Source organism: Eurypyga helias, unplaced genomic scaffold (genome assembly GCF_000690775.1).
Source record: "Eurypyga helias isolate BGI_N326 unplaced genomic scaffold, ASM69077v1 scaffold38205, whole genome shotgun sequence".
Lineage (NCBI taxonomy): Eukaryota > Metazoa > Chordata > Aves > Eurypygiformes > Eurypygidae > Eurypyga > Eurypyga helias.
Genome location: NW_010251654.1, coordinates 1 through 23,948, shown reverse-complemented (window position 1 = coordinate 23,948; position 23,948 = coordinate 1). Strand labels below are relative to the sequence as shown.

The 23,948-nt window shown below is 41.8% G+C and overlaps 1 protein-coding gene across 1 annotated transcript; it reads right to left on the bottom strand.

Moving 5' to 3' along the window:
* Positions 1-1,505: 1,505 nt before the first annotated feature.
* TMEM27 (transmembrane protein 27) lies at positions 1,506-16,927 on the bottom strand. The gene is made up of 5 exons (XM_010152095.1): positions 16,861-16,927; positions 16,420-16,478; positions 10,945-11,030; positions 4,461-4,577; positions 1,506-1,704 (listed from the first exon to the last, which is right to left on the bottom strand). Exons 1-5 carry the CDS (start codon positions 16,925-16,927, stop codon positions 1,506-1,508), a joined length of 528 nt encoding a protein of 175 aa, XP_010150397.1.
* Positions 16,928-23,948: the final 7,021 nt, after the last annotated feature.

Genomic DNA, 23,948 nt, shown 5'->3' with positions numbered 1-23,948 from the left:
CCAACTTCCTCTTCGTTGGGATGAAATGTTATCTGAAATGTTGAAAGACCCCCTTTAAGTTAGGCACTATATATACACAGAGAGACGTGATACTATACAGAGGGCAGACATGGGCTTAGGTAACAACATTATTCTCCAGTTTTACAGAAGAGGTTGCCTAAGTTCAAGGGATGAAATAACTCAGCCCATACCTCATGGAAGGTTGTGACAGGGCTTAAACTAGCCACAGATCCAAAGTACCAGCCCAGACTGTTTCCCCAAGAACATCTCTCATCTACTGTTGGTTGAATCTTGTTTTTTGAAAACAGAAAGTTGAAAATTCAGACAACTCCTCTGAATGCAAAGTATAACAGAAGGGATTCTGACTAGACTTCTAAGGGTTCTCTATGAGAAGCACTTATCCTTTGCCATAGTGTTTTTCTCACGTCTTTTAACATTGTTCTTCAAGGTGATATGGAAGCAAAAAGGAAAAGTCACTGTGACACACCACTTTTCATATATGAATCCCTTGTTCTGATATATTTGGGGATGAAGTCCAGCATACAGTCAATAATTTTAACATTATCTAGTAGTCAGCAGAAATTTACCATTTTTCCAGTTCTGCTGCTGTGCTTGTATGACTCTGTTGCTGAAGTAATAATTTTGTGTTAACCTAACCTCTGTGGCAGCCTAAAGCATGGCAGAAGCTGACCTTCTATGGCAGAAACTCAGCTCAGCTGAGAAATTTCTATTCTTTGTGCTCAACTCTGAACCAACAGAGATAGCAGGACCAAAACTCTACCTATTCTCTGTCTTGCTCCAACATGCTGACACCAGGGAAGCATGAACAGCCACCTCTTTTTCACCAGTGCCACCACAGGGCAGAAACTGAGAGGAAAAGTGAGTTTCTCTCTCCTACCTTACTGCCAACCAGCAAACACCTAGGCTCATGGGGAGATCTGGTCATGAACCTGTGAAGGGCTGGGACTCATCAGGTCATGAATAGTAGACGAGACCATGCACTTCCATTGAGCAGGCTCTCTTCGGCCATACATTAATCATTATTGTGTCCTCTTGAGGCTTCTCAAACTGCAGCAGCAAATTTTTTTTTTAGCCCTGTCAGCTTTTAACACTACTGCTCTGGAAGGGGCACAGTCACTGCCAGTCTTCTCCCTCTTGGTAGCTATCTGGGCCATCTGTGAGGCGACGCTCACCTGTGGCACACCAAACCTTGAGAAGAATGACAGCAAATACCTTTGTAAAGCTATCATCTCCAGTTAGGTGGCCTCCAGGATCATATCCTTGTACTCCTTATTTCCTCATTACACCCCAGCATTACTAAGGCATCTCCACTTCACAGTTAAAATTTTAACCCCTTTCCTTGGAAAAGGACACAAGGGTTATGTTTACCTATGAAAGGAGGGGGGCACAGCTACAATTTCTCTGAGGCTGATCTGAAAAGCAAAACCAGCCCAGCTGACTTAACGTGCCAGTATTCAGTTGAAACAAGAGAAAAGCTAAGTCACTTACTTCTTGCGTTGCTGAATCCCTGCAACAACGAGGAAAACAATTCCAGCCACAATGACAGAAAGAACAACACCAAATACGATAAGCCAGACAGGCGTGGAGGGTTCAACAGGAGGCGATAAGGTTGAGGCTATCTTTAGGAACTGCAGTGTTTTGTCACTCAATAGGAAGGCACTGTTGATTCTGTTCCGGTTCATCCTTCATAAGAACACAAAGAACATCACAACCCTTTAAAAAAGGTATTTTATCAGTTTAAAAATAGAAAAAAAAAAAAAAAGAATTTTCATGTGTGTGCTGCAATTCTGGCAGGGCTGAATCTGATGCAGCATGATGTTGGTAGGACCTTCACTTTAACACAGAACTTGTCAATAATCCACAGACACCCACACACTTGCAGGGTTTTGAACACCAGACTTTCCCATGTATTTATCCGAAAAATTGAGAAATACAGGCGAGACCTGAAGTACACTATTGTTATTTATTCCTGTTTTGGACCATGTGCTGAAGATACAGCAGGTTGTAATCTGTTGTCTTGCTCATGCAGCATTCAAGGTTAGCATGGGAGTGGCAGATCTACCCTGCAAGGCTCAGAGGATTTACTAATTCATGCCCCCTGGTTCCTCAAACTGAACCATCCTGCATGTTATGAGATGGTACCTCTGCTCATGTTGCTGTAGATTTTCTTAGATCTGTGATGTAATAAAACAGGATACAATTTGGTCCAGAAGGATCCACCCCTACTGCCAACAAGCATTCTTCTCAGCAGGATGCAGCTTAAGGGATTTGCACTTTGCACATTTTTTTCCATTATGAGAAACTAAGTCTGAGAAATACGCTTTTTCATATGAATAGTACAACTGCTACCCTTTAATGGATTCCTTCACCCACATTCACTGCTTCTAAGCATTTGCAGGTATTTCTGGATCTGAATCTAAGCAGCCTTAAGAGGCTTTAGCAGCATCTTTTGTTAGCTTTTTCAAAACATTAAAAATTTTTGAGAAAATGTATGACATTGTTGGTCTTGAGAGATTCTTTTTGATTGCAGTTGTATGATTTGCAGCGCTCTATCTTGTATACCAATCAATTTATTTATCATAATGCAAGTATTTCCTAAGAACAGATATATGGGAAATAAAGGTAAGATTTTGTAAATTTCTTTTCTTGGAAATCGTAATGTTTGAATGTCCCTTAAACAGGATGTTCTTGGCATTAAGGGAAAGCTAGCATTCCTGGAGAGGACTGAAAGCCATGGTATATTAAAAGAGTTATTATACAGTAAGCTGTCTGATTTAGAAAAGATTTTCATCCTTATTGATATGAAAGGATCATTGTGAACAGCTGAAATAAACATTGTTCACCCTCATCTGAGGGCTGGAATTACAGAATTATGTGCTGAAACACATGAGCACAACTACAGGTGCATTTCCTGTTTGTATATGCAAAATATACCTTGTGTATATTTATGCAAGATCTTGGGTCTCATACAGAGCTCTGAGAAGATTTACCTTTCTCTTTATTCTGACTTTGTAGAGAATCTCATACAATAAAATTCTGGTCCATGGGTAGTGTTCTGATGTGCTACTGCAGTTAGAATAATGGTTTGGTATGGAAGCCTGCAATCAGAAGCAACTGAACAAAAAGTACTGTAGTTTTATAGACCGTTCTATTTCTAAGTTTCTAAATGAGGTAGGAATTAAAACTTTTCATAAATAGCATATTCTTTATCAGGTGACAGACAACAGTTAAAAACCAAACATACTATAATAGCGTCCAATTTCTGTGGCAAACAGGGCACATAAAAGGCTTAAATAAATCAGCTTATGCTACCAAAAGTATCAAAGAATAACAGAAATGCAAAAACCCTGCATTCCAGCACTCTTACAGAGAGCTTCAGTGAATAAATAATCTGCTTCCTCCACTAATGCTATGAAGCTATTGTTTGGAGTCTCTGTAGGAAATAGTTTAATCTGCTCATAAGCTTAAAAGTTAATCTTTCCTAAAGAACGCATACTCATTCATCAGGAATTAGGCATTACACCTCCACAGAGATAACATGCATTTTCAAGACAAAGTACAGAATGCCTAAAAACAAAGAGGTCTGTTTTCCACTCCGTACATGAGCTATGCTGCTTGTGGGAGTCATCCCTGCAAACCCCTTACATAGGTTTGGCAGTCTACAGAAGTCAGATTATCCACTTTTAATTTTTCTCTCTTCAGCTCCACACTCTTGCTTTTATTGGCTATAGAATGCAATATTTAGTAGAAAGCAAACCGATCTGTACCCCACAGTACTTTGTACAAGCAGCGCTCAGCTGTGATATTGACTGGCAGTCTAGAAAGAGCTGGTATGAAAAGAATGTGAGTATAAGAGTGTTCAGGCCAAGCTGGGACACAGCCAGCTCAGCTTGTGTGAAGAGTTAACACAAGCTCTTCCCATGTGAAAGCTGGCTTCTAAATTAAGTCAGATAAACCATACTTGTCCAGGACAGAAAGGCAGCCTGTGGTCATTAGTCCAGGTCAGTAGTGGATGTGCACATGGCATGCAATTAAAGTTAAATTATATAAATCCCACCCAGGAAGTGTGCAATTCCATCATCTGAGAGAGAAGGCTCTCTTGCTGGGAAAGGTAGCAGCTGGATGAGAGCAGTGTATGTGCCATGCACCGGATCTCAAATTATGGGTAGGGCTCTGGAAAGGGGCTAGATTTCTTCCGAGGGTCCAGCATTAAGACTCCTTCCAAAGTTATAACCCAAAGCTCACATGCTTTACATTCCGTGAGACTGTTAAAAATCCTTCTAATCTCACATGCATGAAAGACCACTGACCCCTTGGTGTTTTAACTGCTTGGATTGATTCATCCTTAAAGAGGCAAAGTGTTTGTTCATGTGAGGCCCAGAGGGAGAAAGCATCCTCGGTCAGCAGGGAAGGAAAGGTTGCAGAAGCAGTGACTGTACCTGATGGCTGCCTCTACCTCACTTCCAGGAACAGTTGTCACATCTTTGGAAGAATCTGTGACCACAAACCAAAATGATACCCGATCCGTCACGTTGCAGAGCAGCACATTGGAAATTCTGCAGATAGTTAAAATAAAAATCACTGAAGAAGCATGGAAGGAATTATTGAAATATTTCAGATATTCTTAAAATATTGCTTTTATCTAAAAGGGGAAAAATTCTTACTTTTAAAAAAGTTAACAGCTAACGATTAGGGAAGAAATATCACTCACAGCATTTCCCATCTCTCAGTATGATGAAAAAAAAAAAAAGCTTATTGAGACCAAACCTGAGCCTTCAAACAAACTTCTGCATCTATTACAAATTTGCATGGTCTCGAACATACATTTAGCATAATACAATGTAAAAATACATATTTTTGCATCTTAATCATCAAGGCTATGGCAAAGACCACATAATGGGGGAAATCAATTGGTGAACTATGAATTTTGGTTTTGACAGCTAATACCACAGGAATCAGGTATGAGGTATTCCCCACATGATTTTCAAGTGATTCAGTCCCACAAGATACATTTATTGAGGGGAAGAGCAATGAAATTGATGTTCATAGAATCACGGAATGGTTTGGGTTGGAAGGGACTTTAAAGATGATCTAAACGTATGAAGATGAAGCCAAACATATGTAATATACAGGAAATGTGTAAGGTGGTATTTATTACAGCATGACAAGGAACATAGTACATACAAAAGAACAGCCAAAGCCTTTATGAATTCAATTGCAGATAGCTAGAGAGAGAAAAATGAGCGGGGGTGAGCAGGGGGGTGTGGGGGCCGGGGTGAAGGTATTTAGTTCTATATCACTAGTAAATAACCCAAAGAATTTGACTCAGGATTATGATTTACTGGCCATGCCCAAGCAGTGAGCAGATATTCTGACAGTCCAGGACCAAGAATTAGGATTGTTTTTCTTTCCAGAGAGCAGCGTGGACGTGGTTCACCTTTGCACGAGGCCTACCCTGTCCTGACAGGCGTCGCTTGCAGTGACCAGTCTTCAGATACTACCTGCTGGTCCGGGGAAGGGAACCCTGCAGTGAGCCAGGGAAGAAGAACGCAGCTCCTCTTTCAGTTAATTACAGTGATGGCTGTAACACTTGTTACCAACTAAATAATTGGTTTTAAAGCTTGGCCTGTTCATCACCCAAAGGCAAGTTGTCACATTGCCTCGGCAGTCTCTGGGAACAAGTCCCGGCGCAGAGTGCTGCTGTGCAGGGCCACCTGCTGGCTAATTACGAACTTCATTAATTGACCTCCGCAGTGGCCTGAGGAGCAGGAGGCATGAAGTAGAAAGGAACAACGTATGGGAGCCAAAATTGCCAATGAATGTCTAGTCTCCCTCCAGAAAAGAACGAGTTCACTTTTAAGTCAGAGCAGGGACTGGCTTAATCACGGTTATTCATTATAGGTATCCTGCAGAAATATTTATTGCTGAAAGATTTTTTGGGTGGTGTTTTGGGTGCTTTGGGGTAGCACAACCTTTCATTTCACAGAGAGGATATGTATTCCATAGAGACAAGCAATAAAACAGAAAGCAATGATTTTGCAGAGTTGAAATACCCATGTATACCTCTCTGGGACAATGTCAATTTTGCAAATACAGACAAATTTTACAGATAAAAGAGGAAAACCATCCTCTGGAATTTGAAAACATTCACATCAGTTTGCTGGCAACAGCCATAAGATGAAAGCAGATTTATTCCTCCCAAAACAAAAGCAAAGCAGAAAACTGACAGGAGGGGTTTGAAAAGAGCCTACTTTAGGTTGGTGGCTGACAAATTCTTGCTGACTTCACAGAGTATCTAAAATTGCATCTGCAGAGGATGTATTCCAGCAGGAAAATTTATAACAGTAGGACCTAAATCTTCATGCTACTGCAGTTCTTTATGTTGAGATTTACTTGGCACAATCAAAAACTGGTCCAGGTAGAAAATCTGGGTTTGTGTTGCCCTACAGATGTTCTCAAAATGGAGTGAGTGCGGAAAGTTTGACCCCCAAAGAGAAAGATAAATTTGGTAGATGAAGACTGGCAGAACACCCTGACTTCCTCATTCTCATTCAGAGACTCAGAGAGACTCTTCAACTTGGGGTCTTCCCCAAAGTGTCAAGGGCTTTCAGCTTGAGATAAGTCATCATTTTGGGCAGCTTTTCTCTTTCTCTAGAGCAAACAGTATTTAATCAGTTGGGCAGCGAGGCTCACACTGGGATGTGCAGATTTTGCCTCCTTTCTGCTCCCTGTTGTTGTCTAAAACCCTTGCTCGATTATAAGCGTCCAAAACCTGGCTTCACTGCCACTTTTTCATCAGTGGAATCTGAATGCTGTAAATCCTTCCAGGCTCCAAAGACAATAATACTGCTTACGAGAAGTTCAAAAGGGATTGAGTAAACACCGAAACAGACTGGTTCAACAAGCTCCGGCGTAATTTCTTTGCAGCAGATACACCTTTTTTTTTCCTGTGCTATCTGTATGTAGGTTTGATTCACAGCATGCAGAAGCATTAAAAAAAACTATAACTTTACACTGGTTAGATTTCAGAAATCCCAGTTCTTCATGCACTATGCTATTTAATTATACTTGTAAACAAATATATGGACATCTTTTTATTTCCTTAGAAAGTGACAGACTTTTGCCATGATGATTAGAATTCTGTTATTGTCAGAATAACAAGAATTGGTCCTGGCCTTATGGCACCATGGCAAAAGTCCAAAATTGCATTTTCTTTAATATACATAAGACCAGTGACTAGAGGGCAGGAAAAACTGATGGTTCCTGGGTCTGAAATATTGTTTCTTATGGAGATTTAAAAGATTTTTTAGGGGTAAGGAAGAGCTGCCAGAGACTCAAAGCCAGCTGTGCGACTACAGTGGGAGAACCACAGCCCCAAATCCCAAGCGCCTATTTCCAGCTCTCCCAAAAGCATCAGGACTCTTCCAACCCAGTGCTGCACAGCTGCTCCTACAAAGGAACATTATTTTCTTCCTTTTTGTGAGCTGCAGCCATGGGATCACATTGATGTAATAGCTTTAACTCTATAAGCTTATTTTAATGTTCTAAATGGTCACAATATTTTTAGTATCAAAATATCCTGTTTTAGGAAAATGGTGAGTGTTGGTGATTTTTTTTTTTTGTTTGTTTCCTGGTCGCTTCATGAGGAAAACTGCAGCTTTTTTAATCTGCAAACAGGGGGAAGATGTACCAAAAGTAGATTCTGTTACTTGAAAGAAAGTAGATGTGATCACATTCTTTCTGCTCTAAAGATTAACTAGTCTCAGGCCCAAAAGAGATGCATATTATTTCAAATGAGTCACTACAGACGATCATTTTTTAACACTGAGAGATCAAAGGTTGGCTTATGCAGTTCATGCATGTATGTATTGAGAATTGAAAGGCCATATATAGAGCAGGAAACAAAGGATTTTTATTTCTCCACTGAAGAAGAAGTATTTATTTTATCTGTATTAATAATAACTACTGAGTAATTTGATGGATTATGCCTTTCTTCTGTTTCTCACAAACCTGAAAATTTGACAAGCCTTTCAAATATTAAGCACAGCTCCATGATTTATTAAATTTTAGTTTAGCAATTAACTTTAGAGAACATGAGATGCAATGTGCAACCCTGTCCATTCTGTGTTGGGTCAGCCAGTGATTACACAAGTGCAACAATAACATCGACCGTGGTTCCCAGCAGCACGTTCAAATGCTTGTCATTACAGACTGGCTTTAATCCAGGTTCAGGAGCCTAACAAAAGGTGACTTTGGATCTCAAAAATTATGGGACAGGCTGCAACAATGGTTATGCTGATCCACCAAATTATCTGGGGCTTGATCCAGCTTGCGGAAATTAATGGCATTTGGGCGCATGTGGGAGTTAGTTGTGGCTGTGAGTTACTGCAGGGCTGTGGGTGTGTTAGAAATTAATGGGATGTTAAAGGGGAGGTTTGTCACATCCTGACTATGGGCCTCTGCAGAAGTTATACCCTGGCAGAACCAGTATTTGGTTATGTAAAATACTGGTGAAATTTTCATAAGTATTTATTTTGCCAAAAATCTTTAATTAACCAGATGCAAAATTTGGGTATACCTAGATGCTACCAGAATGCAGTCACAAGCAATTTGTTTGTTCTTTTATGACAGAATAATCAGACTATGACAGAAATATGACAGAAATAAGTCATCGATCTTTTACGTCTCCCAAAGGAAACCTGTTGGCATCCATCTGTGAAACTCCTGTAGTGTTTGGTAATGTACTTGCCCCAGGCTCCTGCTTTTGCTTCCCTCTCCACCACACTGTGAGCCCCTGCCACTGTCCTTACCGACTGCATAAGAGTGCCGCTCCTGTGTGCACAGCACGGCATGCTGCTGTGCCACTGGGATGCAGCGTGCTCCCGCACCTCCGTACCCATTGCAGAGGAGATGGAGATGAAGCACACTCCGTCCTCCGTAGCCAGCTCCTTCCAGCTGCCAGCCACAAGGGTGGGGAAAGGACTGCAACAGGATGGAGGCTTTCATAGTTTTCCTGCTCCCACGCAACAGACAGGTTATTTAGGGTGTAGTGGAAGGTTCATCTACCTCTCCATCACAGAAGAGGGACTCTGAGGTCCCTTGGGATTTGGGATAGATTTACAGATAGGAAACTCCTCAGCCTGCTGCCTAGTAAGTTGTACCAGGTCTCAGAGCTGCCGAGCTGTACTTCAGCTGGCGTGCTGAAGGTATGACCCCAAAGGTATCTAGAAATTCTAGAAAAGTTATCATTTAAACCTCCGACATATTCACCAGCGAGTTATACCCCAGGAGGAAGTCCTACATCATCTTAAAAATAGGTAAAGATGTCCACACCTAGCTGATTCCAAATATTATATTGACTTCTCCTTTGATAAACATAGTAGCAGGAAATAATTGATGTGTGCAACCCCATCTCCAAACTGGAGTAACACTGACATTATCATATTTGTCCATAGAAAAAATTGTTAAATACTGTTATTTCCCAGGCTGGATAGAGATAACTTCCATTAAAACTTTAACTCCTTTCACACTGGCTTGATTTTTTTTTTCCCATTCCTGCACCAAGATTTCCAGTGTTAGTTGAGTCTGCAGAGAGCCACGGTGCTTGAGGAGGAGAAAGATCACTGGCTTCTGACACAGGTTTTTTCCCACGTGATAGCACAATGACTTTGAAGAAAGAGAATAATAGAAAAAAGGGACCTGAGACTAAAATAAGTATACAAAAGCAAATCTTTATGGATCAGATACTGGATAAAAACTCTGCTAATTTGAAAACCCGAGAAAAAGCCCTGCATAATGACCTTTAATTAGCTTGTATCTTAGACTTATTTTTTGTAAGTGTCATTTTAATTATGTGTGGTAGCATACTTGGCTGTTTTTGCTAAGTTTGGTGTAATGGCTCTTTTGCTCAAAGGAGACAATTTCTGGGGGATAAAAACAAAACAGCCAGGAATGGAACACTCTTGCTACATGGAAGGGGAAAGCACCTTCTATTTAAGAGAAAGTGCGGCAGGCATGATAATCACCCTGTGACTGAAGTCAACTAATATCTTTGCAAATGTGGAATATGCCCCATCTGATGCAATGACAGCCTGAAGCAGGTTTTTTCTAAAGTAAACTGAGAACCTTCTCCTCATTAGCCTACCAGAACCATAAATCTTTCCTTTAGAATTGAAAAATAATGAAAAAATAATGTCTCTATAAATACACTTACAAGGTTTCTTGTTTAAGAAAAATAAGAACACACTGAAAACACAGCTTGCTAAATGGTCTCGGTCTAACCTGGTATCTAATTTCATAAGTAGAAAGGATCAGAAGCCTGAGAAGAATATTCAATACCTCAGGGTAGTTTTAATCCCAAAACCAATTAAAGGCTGATTTATGTCTGAACTGCAGCATCTGAAAGTTCTTTATGTTAGGTAACTCAACTGCTGCAATATCAGGGATAGATAACAGAACACAGCATTAGCATAGCTATCCACCTTCCAGTTCTCCGAGTCAGCTCATCTCCAGCACATTGCTGGAGCTGTGATCTAAGAAAAGGTGCACCAAAGCTCCTTGTTCAAGGATCTGTGCCACATTTCTTGACCTTGCCAATGTGCCCCTTTCACCTCTCCCCAGTACGGTCTCGACAAGGTGTCATGTCTTCCTGCCAGATTCTGCTAGAGCAAACTGGCACAATCCCACTGAGATCCACAGCTGTGTCACTTCACATCCACAGGGAGACCGGTCCAAAGCTTAAGTGTTGCTTCACACAGAGAGAGTGTGATGTTTAACATACATCTGGGTGTCAAAGAAACATAACGGAATGGTCTGGTTTTTAGAAGCTGCATATAGTGATTTCTACAGTTCAGTACAGCAGAGTACGGGCCACTACATGCAGCATTGTTAATAAGTACAGGGCAAAAGAGAGCAGATGCTTACTGAGTTGTGCTCTTGCTGGAATATTTTCTCATTGCAAAAGCCACCATTGCTTTGAAGAGGTACTCCTCATTGGCATCCCAGGCATACTGTAAAGGAAGACAGAAAATAACAAGTTTCAGCACCAGTGCTGGCAGTGCAGAGAGGCAAAACACTCACCAAACCTGAAATGCTATATTGATCAAGAAAATGAATAAATTCTCTGGTTGTGCTACAAAAATAAATTCCTGACCATTATTTAGCGTGCACAAAGGACTTATTCTGATGGCTGTGATAAAGCGCAAAGCATGTTTCGTAAAACTGAATGACTTGAATGTTTCTGAAAGCTAACCAAATGGAACTGTAAAGCTTCTGGTACCAAAGACAAGGTGTATTACTAGAATTCTCCCTACACAGCTGCACCCATGGCCTTGTCTCTTTTGCTGGATAAACCATGTTTAAGCAGCAGGTTTAATTCACTCTCAAAGACCATTTGGCTCTCCCCAGAAATTTAAAAAAGCTAATGTTGAAGGTAGTCTCTGAGAGTTGGATGTCAGGACAGTAGGAAATTAAATGAGATTATGGCCTTATTGCTGCACACCATCCTTGCAAAAAGAAGTCTGACTCGACTATAGTATAAATTACTACCTCACTCGTGAGACAAAAGAAAGAATAAGAAGTGAAAAAACTCCAGAACCTGTTCTCTGTTGTCTTGATGAAAAATCATGCTTCCATAATTTCAGTATTCTGAGATAGCTTCACTAGGTTCCCCTGGGCTTCCATTCACAAATGCAATTCTAATGACCTGTAAGAACTGCAAGAACTGCACCTATTACATTTTTATAACAAGGACTAAGGCATACTGATAGAATTTCCCCTTTCAGCAGATTACAAAGATTAATAGTTCCTTTGAATGATATTAATGGAGGTTAGAGGCAGCTTTCTTCAGTCAATCAGAACACAAATCTAATCTTTAACTTTCAGCATTAAAAAAATCTGCTCTGTAATCATCCAAACCAGAAACCCAATGGTGTGGATAGTTAACCCTGTTGACAACTTGGAACTACTTTTTCATGGGCCTTTTATAGCACATTCAGAAACCACAAATGCACCTCAAAAAGCAGTAAACAGCGCTGAAAATGACAAATTTTAATTCTGGTTTTTAAATTCTGATTCTGGATGCATGGAGCTGCAACCTCTCTGAGGAAAGAAGGAATACAACTTCTGGGCATCAGCCCTCACTTTGCTTTAACATCCTGTGGATTGGGAATGTGAGCAGGGAAGGAGATAGCCATTTAAAGGGCAGAAAGCCATACTGATCACATTTATTATCCCTAGACAAATGATGTGTTGTGACATGGTCTCTCTGTGACACAGTAGGAAAGGGACAACAAAGCTGAGCAACAAACAACTTGAGCATCATTAAAATCCAGATGCAGTGCTGAGGATCTGGGTTCTAATTCACCACTCTTGCCTTGTGAATGAAAGAAGGTGTAAGCATGCTGTGATAATGCATGCCAGTCTGGGAACTTAAACTGGAAAAAAAAAGAAAAAAAGAAAAAAAGGAGACTCTCTGAAAAGAAATTACAAAAGCCTGTATTCTGATCCCACTGCACTGATGAAAACATGACAGCAATGACAGCAACTAGTACTAAAAGAAAAAGAGATAATGTAGTAAAGGAATTAATACAAATGAGAGCCATGACACTATTTATTGTAATTTTAAAGACATCTGCGTTTAAACCATGGGGCACAATCTGCAGCACTATAAGGGAAGATCTTCCTTTTCCTGTGTGTAGTACTACTGACTGAGTCCCTACATGCCATCTGCAGTCTTTGAGAACAGGACCATAATGACAGAAAAAAAAAAAATCATTTGTTATTCAGTGGATTAACCCAGCTGTAGAAATAATTTAATCAGTTGTCTTGAAAATGGATAATGATGAAGCACACTCCATTCCATGCTTACATGGGCACAGATGCAATGCAGCACTACCGAGTATATGTACTCGATATGTTTTAGTGCGGTACATGTATATATACATATTCCCACCCTTTCTCACTATCAAGTATTCAGTTTTTATAAATAATACAGTAGCCTAGAGCTTCTTTAAGTCATAGTAACACAAACGGTATCTCAAAACAAGCCAAATAATTTCTAGTGAGGAGCCCGGCCTCAGCTGAAAGAGGGGGAGGAGACCGGCAGAGAAACCTCAACAGAAATCAGGGGGCTGCTTGAGTGAGGAGAAGATGCTGCAGACAACCTACTGGGCAGAAGGGCAAGAAGCCCCAGGAAAGAGGTGATCAGATTGGAGGTAGAAGAGATGGAGATGGCTGTGGTCTCCATATGAACAAGAACTTCTGTACATGACTGCATGCAGGAATATGCAAAGGTGGGGGTCAGGAAACAAAATAATGAGGAGGAAAAGTACAGCAAGAATATCTTTAATAAACTGTATCAGCTCAGGACAAGTGGGAACGAATTGCCAGAAGTCAATTTCATCAGCTTTCTCTGGTCAGAGGGGTAGGTGCAAAGAAACCTGGATCTTTCTACTACGGGGCTTTACCAGTTCAATCTTTATACTCCAGTCGCAAAGGCCTTGGCTTAGTTGCACTTGCCATCCTTCGTATGTTAAGGAGGAGCAGAATTAGACACAGCTGACTCTGAAAGCCAGTCTTAAGTGCCTGTTAGTGAAAGAGGAGGTTGATGAGATAATGGGCAAAAGATGACGATGCAGATTGCTGTTGGAATGAAATGCGATCCTAGTGCTCTAAGGAAGACAGATTTTAAGTTAGCAGAATGAGACTATAATAACACAAGATTGCCCTGAGCAACCTGACTTGATTTCAGTGTTGTCCTGAGCAGCAGGGGACTATGGACCTTCCAAGGTCCCTTTGCCTCCCAATGCTCTGTTTTAACCACACAGCCATCCAGACTGCAGTGTGGCAACAACATGTGAACACACTTCTGGGTCCCATTTGGTGGAGAGACACCAGGTGCATGTCAGCCTTTTTCCCCTTCATCCTCTACTCTGGGAACAGCCTGAATTGACGAGCCAGAAGGGAAGCGCACCTTCTACTTCACCTGGCTGCAGCCCTGATGTGCCAGCTCTTTGACTCCTACCCTTAAACTGAGTGGTGACACGGAGACTTCTTAGTGCACACCACTTCTGCTCACTCCCTAGTTGTCTTTGGCTCTTTTGAATTAACTTCCTTCCACTCTGCTCACTCCGTGAGTAGGAAAAAACACATGGCTAGCAGGTATTCCAGAAGTTTGAGTGCATACAGTTCACAACATCCACAGAGAGACTCATAAATCACCTTCCTTCCATTTAGGCTTACAGACACTCTGTTTCCTCCCACCGGTTAGCAAACAATATCTCTGTCAAGTACACACATTATTTGCAAATAAAATGATAGCAGCTAAACACTTACTGTACCTTAGCTGCTCTTTCCAGCTCCACTGTGGTAAGAACTATATAAATACACTAAATGGCACTCCTTGCCTCAGAGCACAGCCCACCTTGTGAACAAATTAAAAAATGGTGTCCTGTCTTTATTAGCATCACACAAAGCGGAGGGCATGCGCTAAACCAAGTGGCAAACCACACTAACCTACTTCCTATGCCCCTGAATGTCTGCTGGAGCTTTCCTGCCAGTCCTGGAGCAAAATGCCCACAGTAGGAGCATTTTCTGTTATCACCTAGCTTGAAGTGACTTGGAAATGACAGGATTCAACAGCAAAGCATCATACCCAGATATTCTAAGCTGACTGTGTCCTATTGTGATACAATAGTATTACCCTTTTCACTAAAATAAATAAAATTTATAAGTAAAGTGTCCAAAATTCTTCAATCAAAATGAATTTCAGTTTGAGAGTAGTTTCAGTTTTCAATTTCAGTCATTTGCAGAGCAGATTGCAATGGCTATGAAAAGGAACTATTACCTCTGCACTTAATAAATAGTTCATTATTCATGAGTAATTTTGTATGGCATCATATCACGTTCAGTATGTTGTTCTAAAAGGCTGATCTAGGTTGTCCCATTCTTCAGGCTTTCACGCACTTGTTATATGAACTACTACTGATCTACAGAAAACAGTAGGCTCCTCAGTTATTGCTTTTTTTCTTGTAATGTAAAGTACCTTTAATTATTTGTATCATATCCTTTTTGGATGAAATATTTAAAAAAAAATCACACAAGATCAAACAAAACGCCCTTATTTTACCACAGCTGGAGAATTAAAAAGCACTAAGAAAGAGCATTACTATGAACGGCAATTTTCATTCTTTGCTATTATTTTGAACCAAGTTTAAATCAAAATATTAGAACTTATCATCAAGAGTAGCCTCAATACTGATTTTTACATATTTTCAGCCATATGATTACACCATTTTTAACACATTTTTAAACAAACCAGGCTCTCATCCAAGAGAATTGACCTTAATACAAATTTCTGCAGGCAAATACTTTACCATGTATCTTGAATATTTCTTCCCAATTTGCCTGGTTTATGAGGTTACCAGTGGAAATAGGTCCCTGCTAACATTAGTTTAAATTACCTGATATTTATGGGTAATTTTAGAATGGCTTATACAGTCATAAGCATATTCTCCTATCTCTAGTCTCTTATAACGTGTAACCTACTTCTTGTTGTTTCCCCAGGGCTCCTAACATGAACAGACACTAGACTTCTGGTAGAGGTGACTGCCCAAGACATTTCATATCTGATTTTATGCTGAGCCCTGCAACACACTGCAGACTTGCTGTAAGCATTCAAAACTGCAAAAAGTGCTTGGTCCTGCCATATTTCATAGCGCTTTAGATCAGGAAGGACCATTCGGTCATCTAATGTCCCAGACTCTTATGCATCACAGACCATCATTGCTCACGTCAGTACTTCTACATTAACCCCAAGGACTTGAATTAAGCCGAAGCATTTCAGTCCTCGTGAGACCAGCCTGTGTACCACAGGCAGAGAAGAAAGGCCACTATCCAAAGCCTTACATTATTAGGGAATTGATGAGATACACTTGAATGGTCTCTACAGATCATGCTTGTCTGAGAGCCTGACATAAAGTCCCATTTCATAAAGACCTAACAATCTTTTTCTGCTTCTCTTCCCAGACACACTTGACTTTACAATTAGTATGCTCAAGCAGAAGTGCTTTTCTCAAAATACAGACTCAGATTTATGTAGCACCTCTCATGCATAAAGAGTAACATCTCTACTGTTTTTCCAGGGGGGGGGGAAGATCTTTCACAGAAAATTATGATTTTGAAAAGGGAAACTTTATACTTCTCTTGAAGGATGCCATTTTAAGAATTGGGCTAGTCAAATGTCAAGAAATGGATGCCTGGATGATGACTTGAGCAAGCTATTACAATTAACGCTTGAGAACAAATCGCTTGGGCTGCCTTCAGAAATTCTACAGTACATATTACTTCTGGTTTGGCAGATATTCAGTTAGAAAGAACATGTGAAGATACTTTACTTACTGCATTATCTCCCAAAGCTGTTTTGATACTAAGCCGTACTTTGAAAGCATTCTGTGCATCTGACACAAACAGAAAAAAGCAAACATATATTGGTAGTCAGACAAAATAGGATTTTATATCATTTACTTCTCTAATTATTTTACAAAGCACAGCTTCTACATGTGTTTTAACAGATCACCAGGTTAGGAGAACAGAAGTCACTAGCATGAAAAATGCCACAGCCCTACAGTCTCAGTGAGGTTTACCATGACCTTTTTAAAATGAGATCAACTCTTCCGTACTTAATTTGCAAACTCATAAAAGAAGCGAATGTTCAGCGTTTCAAACTTCAAACTGGAGACAACCAGTCACAATAAAAATCTGAGAAGCTGACAGCTTTGTAGGCATAAACTCATAGCTACATTTACCTGGGGAAGGATGGGAATCAGCTCCAAAACTTACCTGGCTTGCAGAGCTCAGTGCGAGCAATGGCAACTACAGAGACAGCAAGCAGCAAAACCCGTAACATCCCTTCAGCGTGGAAAGGTTGAGGCAAAAAGAAGTGAGTCTACCCTGTAAAGCACTCTTAAACTTTCTGTGACCCAGGATTAAAGCATCAGCAGCACAAGTGAGCAACCAAGTAAAAGGTTTAATAATTAACCCCCGTTATTTTACCTAAAACAGGCACTAGAAACAACTGTCTTCTGTTAGTTATTTACTACTTTTCTCTGTAGTTAAACAAAAAAAAAGAGGCCATAACAACTTTTTACTTTTCCTTCTTCCTTTTCAGAATAATACAGAACTTCACACAGTGCTCCAGGCCAACCTTCCCTCCCACCCCCGGCCCCAGTGCAATATCAGACAAGCACTCAAGATGTCTGAGGGACGCCGCACCAGAGCAACCAGCCACTGCGGTAGCAGCAGGTGAATTTGAAGCTTGGCTGCCACCAGATCCCAAAGGAAGCTGCCATCTGGCTTCCTTGCCACCCTGGGAAACTGGCTGGTCCCACAGAGGGCCCTTGAGGATAAAGGAAGACGGGGCACCCGTTTCATCCCTTCAAAGAAATAAGTGATGAACATAGAAGCCCCAGCGCCAAGAAACAGGTCCATCCAGATTTGCCCCCTGTTTGCCTTTGAACTCGCAGCACTTCTGAAGGGAAGACCCATTGGCCCCAGTGCCGTGTCCCCCATCCTCACCCCGGTCCCACTCCTGCATCCTGGCTCAGCAGCTTGCCTGAGTCTGGCAGAGCAAACACCTCGTTCTACGCAAAAAAAAACCCCATGTCTGAGGCATTGCTTTGCACAAAAACAACAGTTATAGAGGTGGAGCACTACTTTCTTGCTGTTGCAGGGTTGTTACGGTAGCAACTGGGGTAAGAAGAGGTGCAGTAAAAGGACTTCATAGGAAGCATGTTGAATAAACACATATTCTTGTTTTGTAGACGCTGTGTATACATACACACACACACACGTCTGTTAATATTTTAATGATGCACTCTACACTATTAGCCAAATGTTTACCAAGACAAACGCAGAGGAGAAAGCATTCAGGAACTGAAATGCAGCACAAGTACTTGAACAGCCTGTGCAATCTGGGCAGCAAGACACGATTATATTATTCCACTCTGCTGCTGTACTCCCCCCTGTAGCCACTCTGACGAATGGTTAGTTCCTAAACTGAAGATGGCTTCAAAATCACTTTCAGTTGGTCCTTCAGCACAGAAAAGCATGTCTTGAGACTGCAAACACAAAGACCTCCACCAGAACAACTACCAGTGAGAAAATTTTACTTAGTTGTGGGACAAGATTTATAGAAAACAACAACCAGTATTTACTATGTAAGAAAACTTGGATTTTCAGGTAATGGAGAATGTACTGTTTTACTAACTTCATCTTATTTTCAGAAGCCACAGTCAAAGGCCTTGATATCCCTTCTTTGAAAATCATTAAGTCTAGCTGATTCCCAGGCATCTGTTTACTCCTGCTAGGCAACCAGCTCTGAGTACAGAACTATTGGATACACTATCTGCTCAGATGTTCATCCTATGCCTGTGGAAACAAAAAAGTGATGTATCCATTTCTAATGATGGCTTAAAATAACACGCTGTGAGTACACGCACCAAAAGGAAAGCACTAAAATAAGTACAGATGTATGAAAGACTCTCAGTTTTGTGTAAAATTTGTCATTTTAAAGAAACGTTCTAAGAACACAAATGTTATTAGATTCACACTAAATTCATGTGCATTGCTTCAATAATGAGCATTTGAACTTTGTTGTACCTTGGGGTAAAATACCGGAGAGCATAGGAACAGAGCGGAAACGGCAGGCGTTGTCTCCCTGCCACCAGAAGGCAAACGGAACTCAGCGTCGGTACTGGCATCACCACATCTCCCCACTGTAAACCACTGTAAATCAGTTCTTTGCCTCAGCATCACACGGAGCCGGTGTCAAAGTACATCGAAGGCACACGACGCCCAGCAGGAACAGCCTCAGAGGACATGACTGGATTCCCTGATCAGGGCTGCTGACTTCCAGCCAGGATGGCTGATTTCCCCCGACCTGTCTTGCTGGCAAGCAAGCAAGACAAATTATTTTTTCCAGCGGAGACGGGAGGAGGCTAGGAGACAAAGCAGTGTGATAAACACCCCAGCTTGGAGCTCACGGGGAGAGCATCGTGCAGTTGATATATATGTGCACAGCAACTTGGATGCGTGCCAGATGCACCCAGCTGGCTGCCCGTGCGCTTAGCCGGCCGGATGGGCACACGGCGCTGCACGTAAGCAACCCATTGCTCCGCTGCTATAAATCTTGTTCCAAAGCCAGCGTGTTGTTTAAACAAGCCAAGGGGACAAGAAAGCCTAGACCAGCTGTCAGTAGAAAGCTAACTTTTCTTCAAATCAAAGACATTTTTACATACTCTCTTAAAAAGCACCACAACTTTTCAGGTTACAAATGGAACATATTGGCATAATCTAAAAATACAGACACTTTGACACCTCATATCTCAGTAATAAATCTATCTAAATCTTTCTGCCCAGTCTCCCTTCTCCCATTTTGGCCAGGTATGTAGCACGGTTTAAGCACATCCATTTGTCTGTTGCTGATTAATCAGTCAGGCATCAGTTTCCTTGAACAAATGGCTATCTACCTGCATATATGTAAGGTATGTTTTTAATTCAGTACGTCGTGAGGTATTAGATTTTTAAATAGTTCCTCTTTTATAGAAGACTTGGTTTTCCTGACTACCGTTAAGCTACAGGTCACAGCCATGCAGAATCTCAGACATGACCTGCATCCTAGAAATAGCATTGAGCCATTGCAAAGAACTATTTCTCTTCCTGTACTAGATGGGTATGTCTGCAGGGTTGAAAATAACAGTATCTCTATAATATTTTTTCTGTGTTTGTGACCCCCAGAAGTTCATGTATTATCTGTATGTATGTACTTAACAGCATATTGTAATTTGGACTTCCAAACAAATCAAGAGAAGACTGAAATTTCCAGAGAGCATATGACTTGGTAAAACAAACAAAACCTTCCATCTTCTCGATCAGCAGTGTATAAATTTTCTGCTTTTTTCAATGTCTTCGAAATGGAAAATCCCAGGAAAGTAAAAAATTGATAGCAATCATATCAGTTAATTAACAGCTATGGCCAAACTTAACCTCAGTTTTCAAATTTGACAAATTAACAGTTTCAAACTCCAAGGAAGTTAATCTTTAGTCTTAAATAGTTGTGTCCAACTCTTATGAGGAAAGAGTCGATGTGCTTCTGTCAGCATTAGTCACTCATGGAAACGTACCTGGAGAACTGCAGGTCTAATTGTACGCGGTGCCTTGCAGCACCCCGGGAGCAATGGAAACAACAAACATCGCACGTCTGCTGCAGGCTTCAGCAGTCGGTGAGACAAGGATCTACGCCCAGCCTAAGAGTCATTACATGGGAGTTTTTCCAGAAACTGAGGGAACAGGGTGTTGAATGAGGCTCACAAACACTGTCATCATTGTAATGATGCAAAAGTGACTTACATTGTCACAGAGTGCTTTATCAGTGCTCACAGAAGTAGAGAGTGTATGAGAAATCGTTTAGCTCTCCAGACGGCAGCTTTAGGCAGCAGGTGGGAGAAGGGCGCGCTCTCTGGAGCTCACATATATTGCCTTGGAACGTGCACTTTGCGGTGGAAAGCATCCAGGATCGCCCACAACGGGGCTGGCACCGAGAGCAAACAGCACCTGCCAGCGCAGAGGGGAAGGGTTGTGCCGCTGCCCCTAGTCCACAAATGAGTTTACAGGACAATCTGCTGTAAGCCCTGAAGCATCAGTGGAAGACGGTCATTTCTCTTCACAAACCAATGCTTCCTGAACGTCCCCTCATCAACAGGCGTTTTCTGAGTCAACCAAACCCCACCAGTGACTTACTGCCACTTTCCTACATATTCTCCTATGTCTGTTTTCTTCAGCTAGGGAAATGAAAGACGTACGATTCCATGAGGGAAGGCATTGTTCTGCTACTGAAGCATATAGCAAGAATTATGATGAGGACAACAGTTAAATGATCTGTATGTCTATAAAATGCATCTTCCTTTTTCCCCCTCAAGGGACGTGGGCATACAACAGAGTGAACACTTCGTACCTGCTTGTGTCAGTCCACACTAGTAGGAAATGGGAGAGAAATGGAAACCTGAAGAACCACGTGGAAACAAAGTGCAAATGTGTGCTAAACGGAGTACCTGTACCCTTGCTCAGAGTTGGTCTACTGCGCACACACAGTTCTGTGGATAGATCTTACAAGACAGGCAGAGATTTAGAAGGATGCTGGCATGTAACTTCGGCTTGGATGAGAAAAGTTCTTCTGTTCTGTGCTATCCTGTGAAGCATCACCAGTGCACCTGGTATCAGCCTTCGCATGGTGGGGTTCGCATAGTGCCGTACTGTGCAGGTCCTTTTTTTTTTAGGAAACATGGAAGAGTGATTTCCACAAACTTCTTGAAGGCTTCCACAAAAATAAACTCTGCTTGGAAAGACCTGTGGTCTGTAGAGTGTAAGGGCTAACAACTACTGACCAGGACCCTACGCTACTTTGGATATGCAAATGGCTCCAGCCTGGGATGGCCATATTTGTTTCTTTCTGACACTGTATCAATTAAATTGCATGGAATTCTGCACCTGTATTTGAATATCACGCTGCTGTTATGTGTACAAATTAATAAGAATAAACAAAATGGAGAAAAACGCAATTACTGTATTCCTGTTTCAAAGAGGCATGATAGCTTGGTCTAGAATCATGATGGGTATCTGTAATAGCTGATGTATTTTGTGTTTTCTTATTAAGAGAGCCTCCTTTTCACTACTCAAATACAGTTCTTTCCCAAAGTATATTGGGAAAATGCCATAATGTAAATGCAGCATAGTATGAAAGAAATGATTGAATTTCTCAATTCTGACTTACAAATAGTTTAAAGGAAAGCTGCTGTTAGGGCACTTAACCCTGTTAAAAGGAGGATGAAGAGTTATAGTTGTAATTCCTTAATGAAATAAGATTTGTGAAACATGTTTCTTGACGTTTTTTCAAAACGTTCATGGTTGTCAATGGTTCATCAGTTCTAAAATGCACAACACTGCCATCTTCTGTATCCAAGAAACAGCAAATTTGTGTCATTTTACATGGATGTTCTGCACAAGCAAATGGTGATAGTGATGTCAACTCCATTTTAAAAGACAATCTATAATCCGAAACATGGTCAAGTAATAGCAGAGAGGTCATGGTCTGACTATTCATTGGTCAAAATAGCTGACTATAACACTCGTACTTGCTTTGAATAACTTCACTGTGCTTCAGAATAAGTAAGAGGATACTCGTCATGCTGATAATGAACAGCACAGTCACTTAGTCTGATTTTGACAAAGCCTGCCCTGGTATGCTTCACTGCCGACCGCTCAGACTATTTATGCAATATACTACCTCTGTGATGTATAAAGAAAGCTCCTACATTGTGGTTTATGACAATAATTTAGATCTTAATAAACAACGTAAATTATTAATGGCTGTGTAAAATATGCCCAAATAAAACTGACAAATTCACTGCCTCTGAAGGCTGCAGTCTGTAACACATGCCACCGAGGAGCTCATCGCTGACAACCTGCCTATTTCCACACATCATATCCATGATGGTCTGTGCATTGCAACTTACTTCCTGCCACAAAGCATGTTTAGAGTCAGGACAGGTAGCATGCCTCAGAGGTGACAATGAGAAGTTATTAGCAACATCAGTTAAATTCACCAATATGTGAATTTTGTCCGGTGTGCCCCTGCCACACTGGAGCCGGGGTTTCCCTCAACTCTCTGAGAGGCTGTGGGACAGGGCAGCCACCCATCACCTGTGTTCACAGCAGCCAAGAGACACACCAGCAGCTTGCCCTGTGGCAGGCATAGTACACCTCACACTTCCACACATATCTCTTGAAGTAACGGGTGCAACTTAGAGCCCGAGCTGTCAGCAGTAGGGAGTTACTGCGGCTGGGGAACGCCCACCCGGCACAGAGGCTCCCACAACGCACACCCAGGAAAGCTGCGGCACCGCGCTGCTTTATGCACTAGGGACGGAAAAATGACAGATGCCACAGTGGAAGATTCAGTGGGCTGAATCATTTCTGGTCTTTAAAGAGAGTTTAGTAAATTGAAAATTACAATGCTACTTCCAAGTGCATTCCATTACTCCTAAACATTTCTGACAGGAGGAATAACACTCCACCTCATCTTTGTGTGCACTGGCAGCCCAGAAAGCCAACCGTATCCTGGGCTGTATCAGGAGAAGTGTGGCCAGCAGGTCGAGGGAAGGGATTCTCCCCCTCTACTCTGCTCTGGTGAGACCCCACCTGGAGTGCTGCGTTCAGCTGTGGAGCCCTCAACATCAGAAGGATATAGACCAGTTGGAGTGAGTCCAGAGGAGGCCACCAAGATGCTCAGAGGGCTGGAGCACCTCTGCTATGGGGACAGGCTGAGAGAGTGGGGCTTGTTCAGCCTGGAGAAGAGAAGGCTCCAGGGAGACCTTATAGCACCTTCCAGTACCTGAAGGGGCTACAAGGAAGCTGGGAGGGGACATTTTACAAGGGCCTGTAGTGACAGGACAAGGGGGAACGGGGTTAAACTGAAAGTGGGGAGGTTTAGATTAGATATCAGGAAGAAGTTCTTCCCGGAGAGGGTGGTGAGGCACTGGAACAGGTTGCCCAGAGAAGCTGTGGATGCCCCATCCCTGGAAGCGTTCAAGGCCAGGCTGGATGAGGCTTGGAGCAACCTGGTCTAGTGGAAGGTGTCCCTGCCCATGGCAGGGGGGTTGGAACTAGATGGTCTTTAAGGTCCCTTCCAACCCAAACCATTCTGTGATTCTATGAATTTAGCACGCGAGTTGCTCTGGGCTGGGTTTCCACGACTGGCAGAGGCAGCCCTGACCCTGCAGGAGCACGCTGGAAGCAGCTGGAGAGAGGCAGGTCACCACCCAGAGCGGGTTTTCTCTCCCCCCGGCATCTCCCCGCCCAGCCGGTCAGAGCTG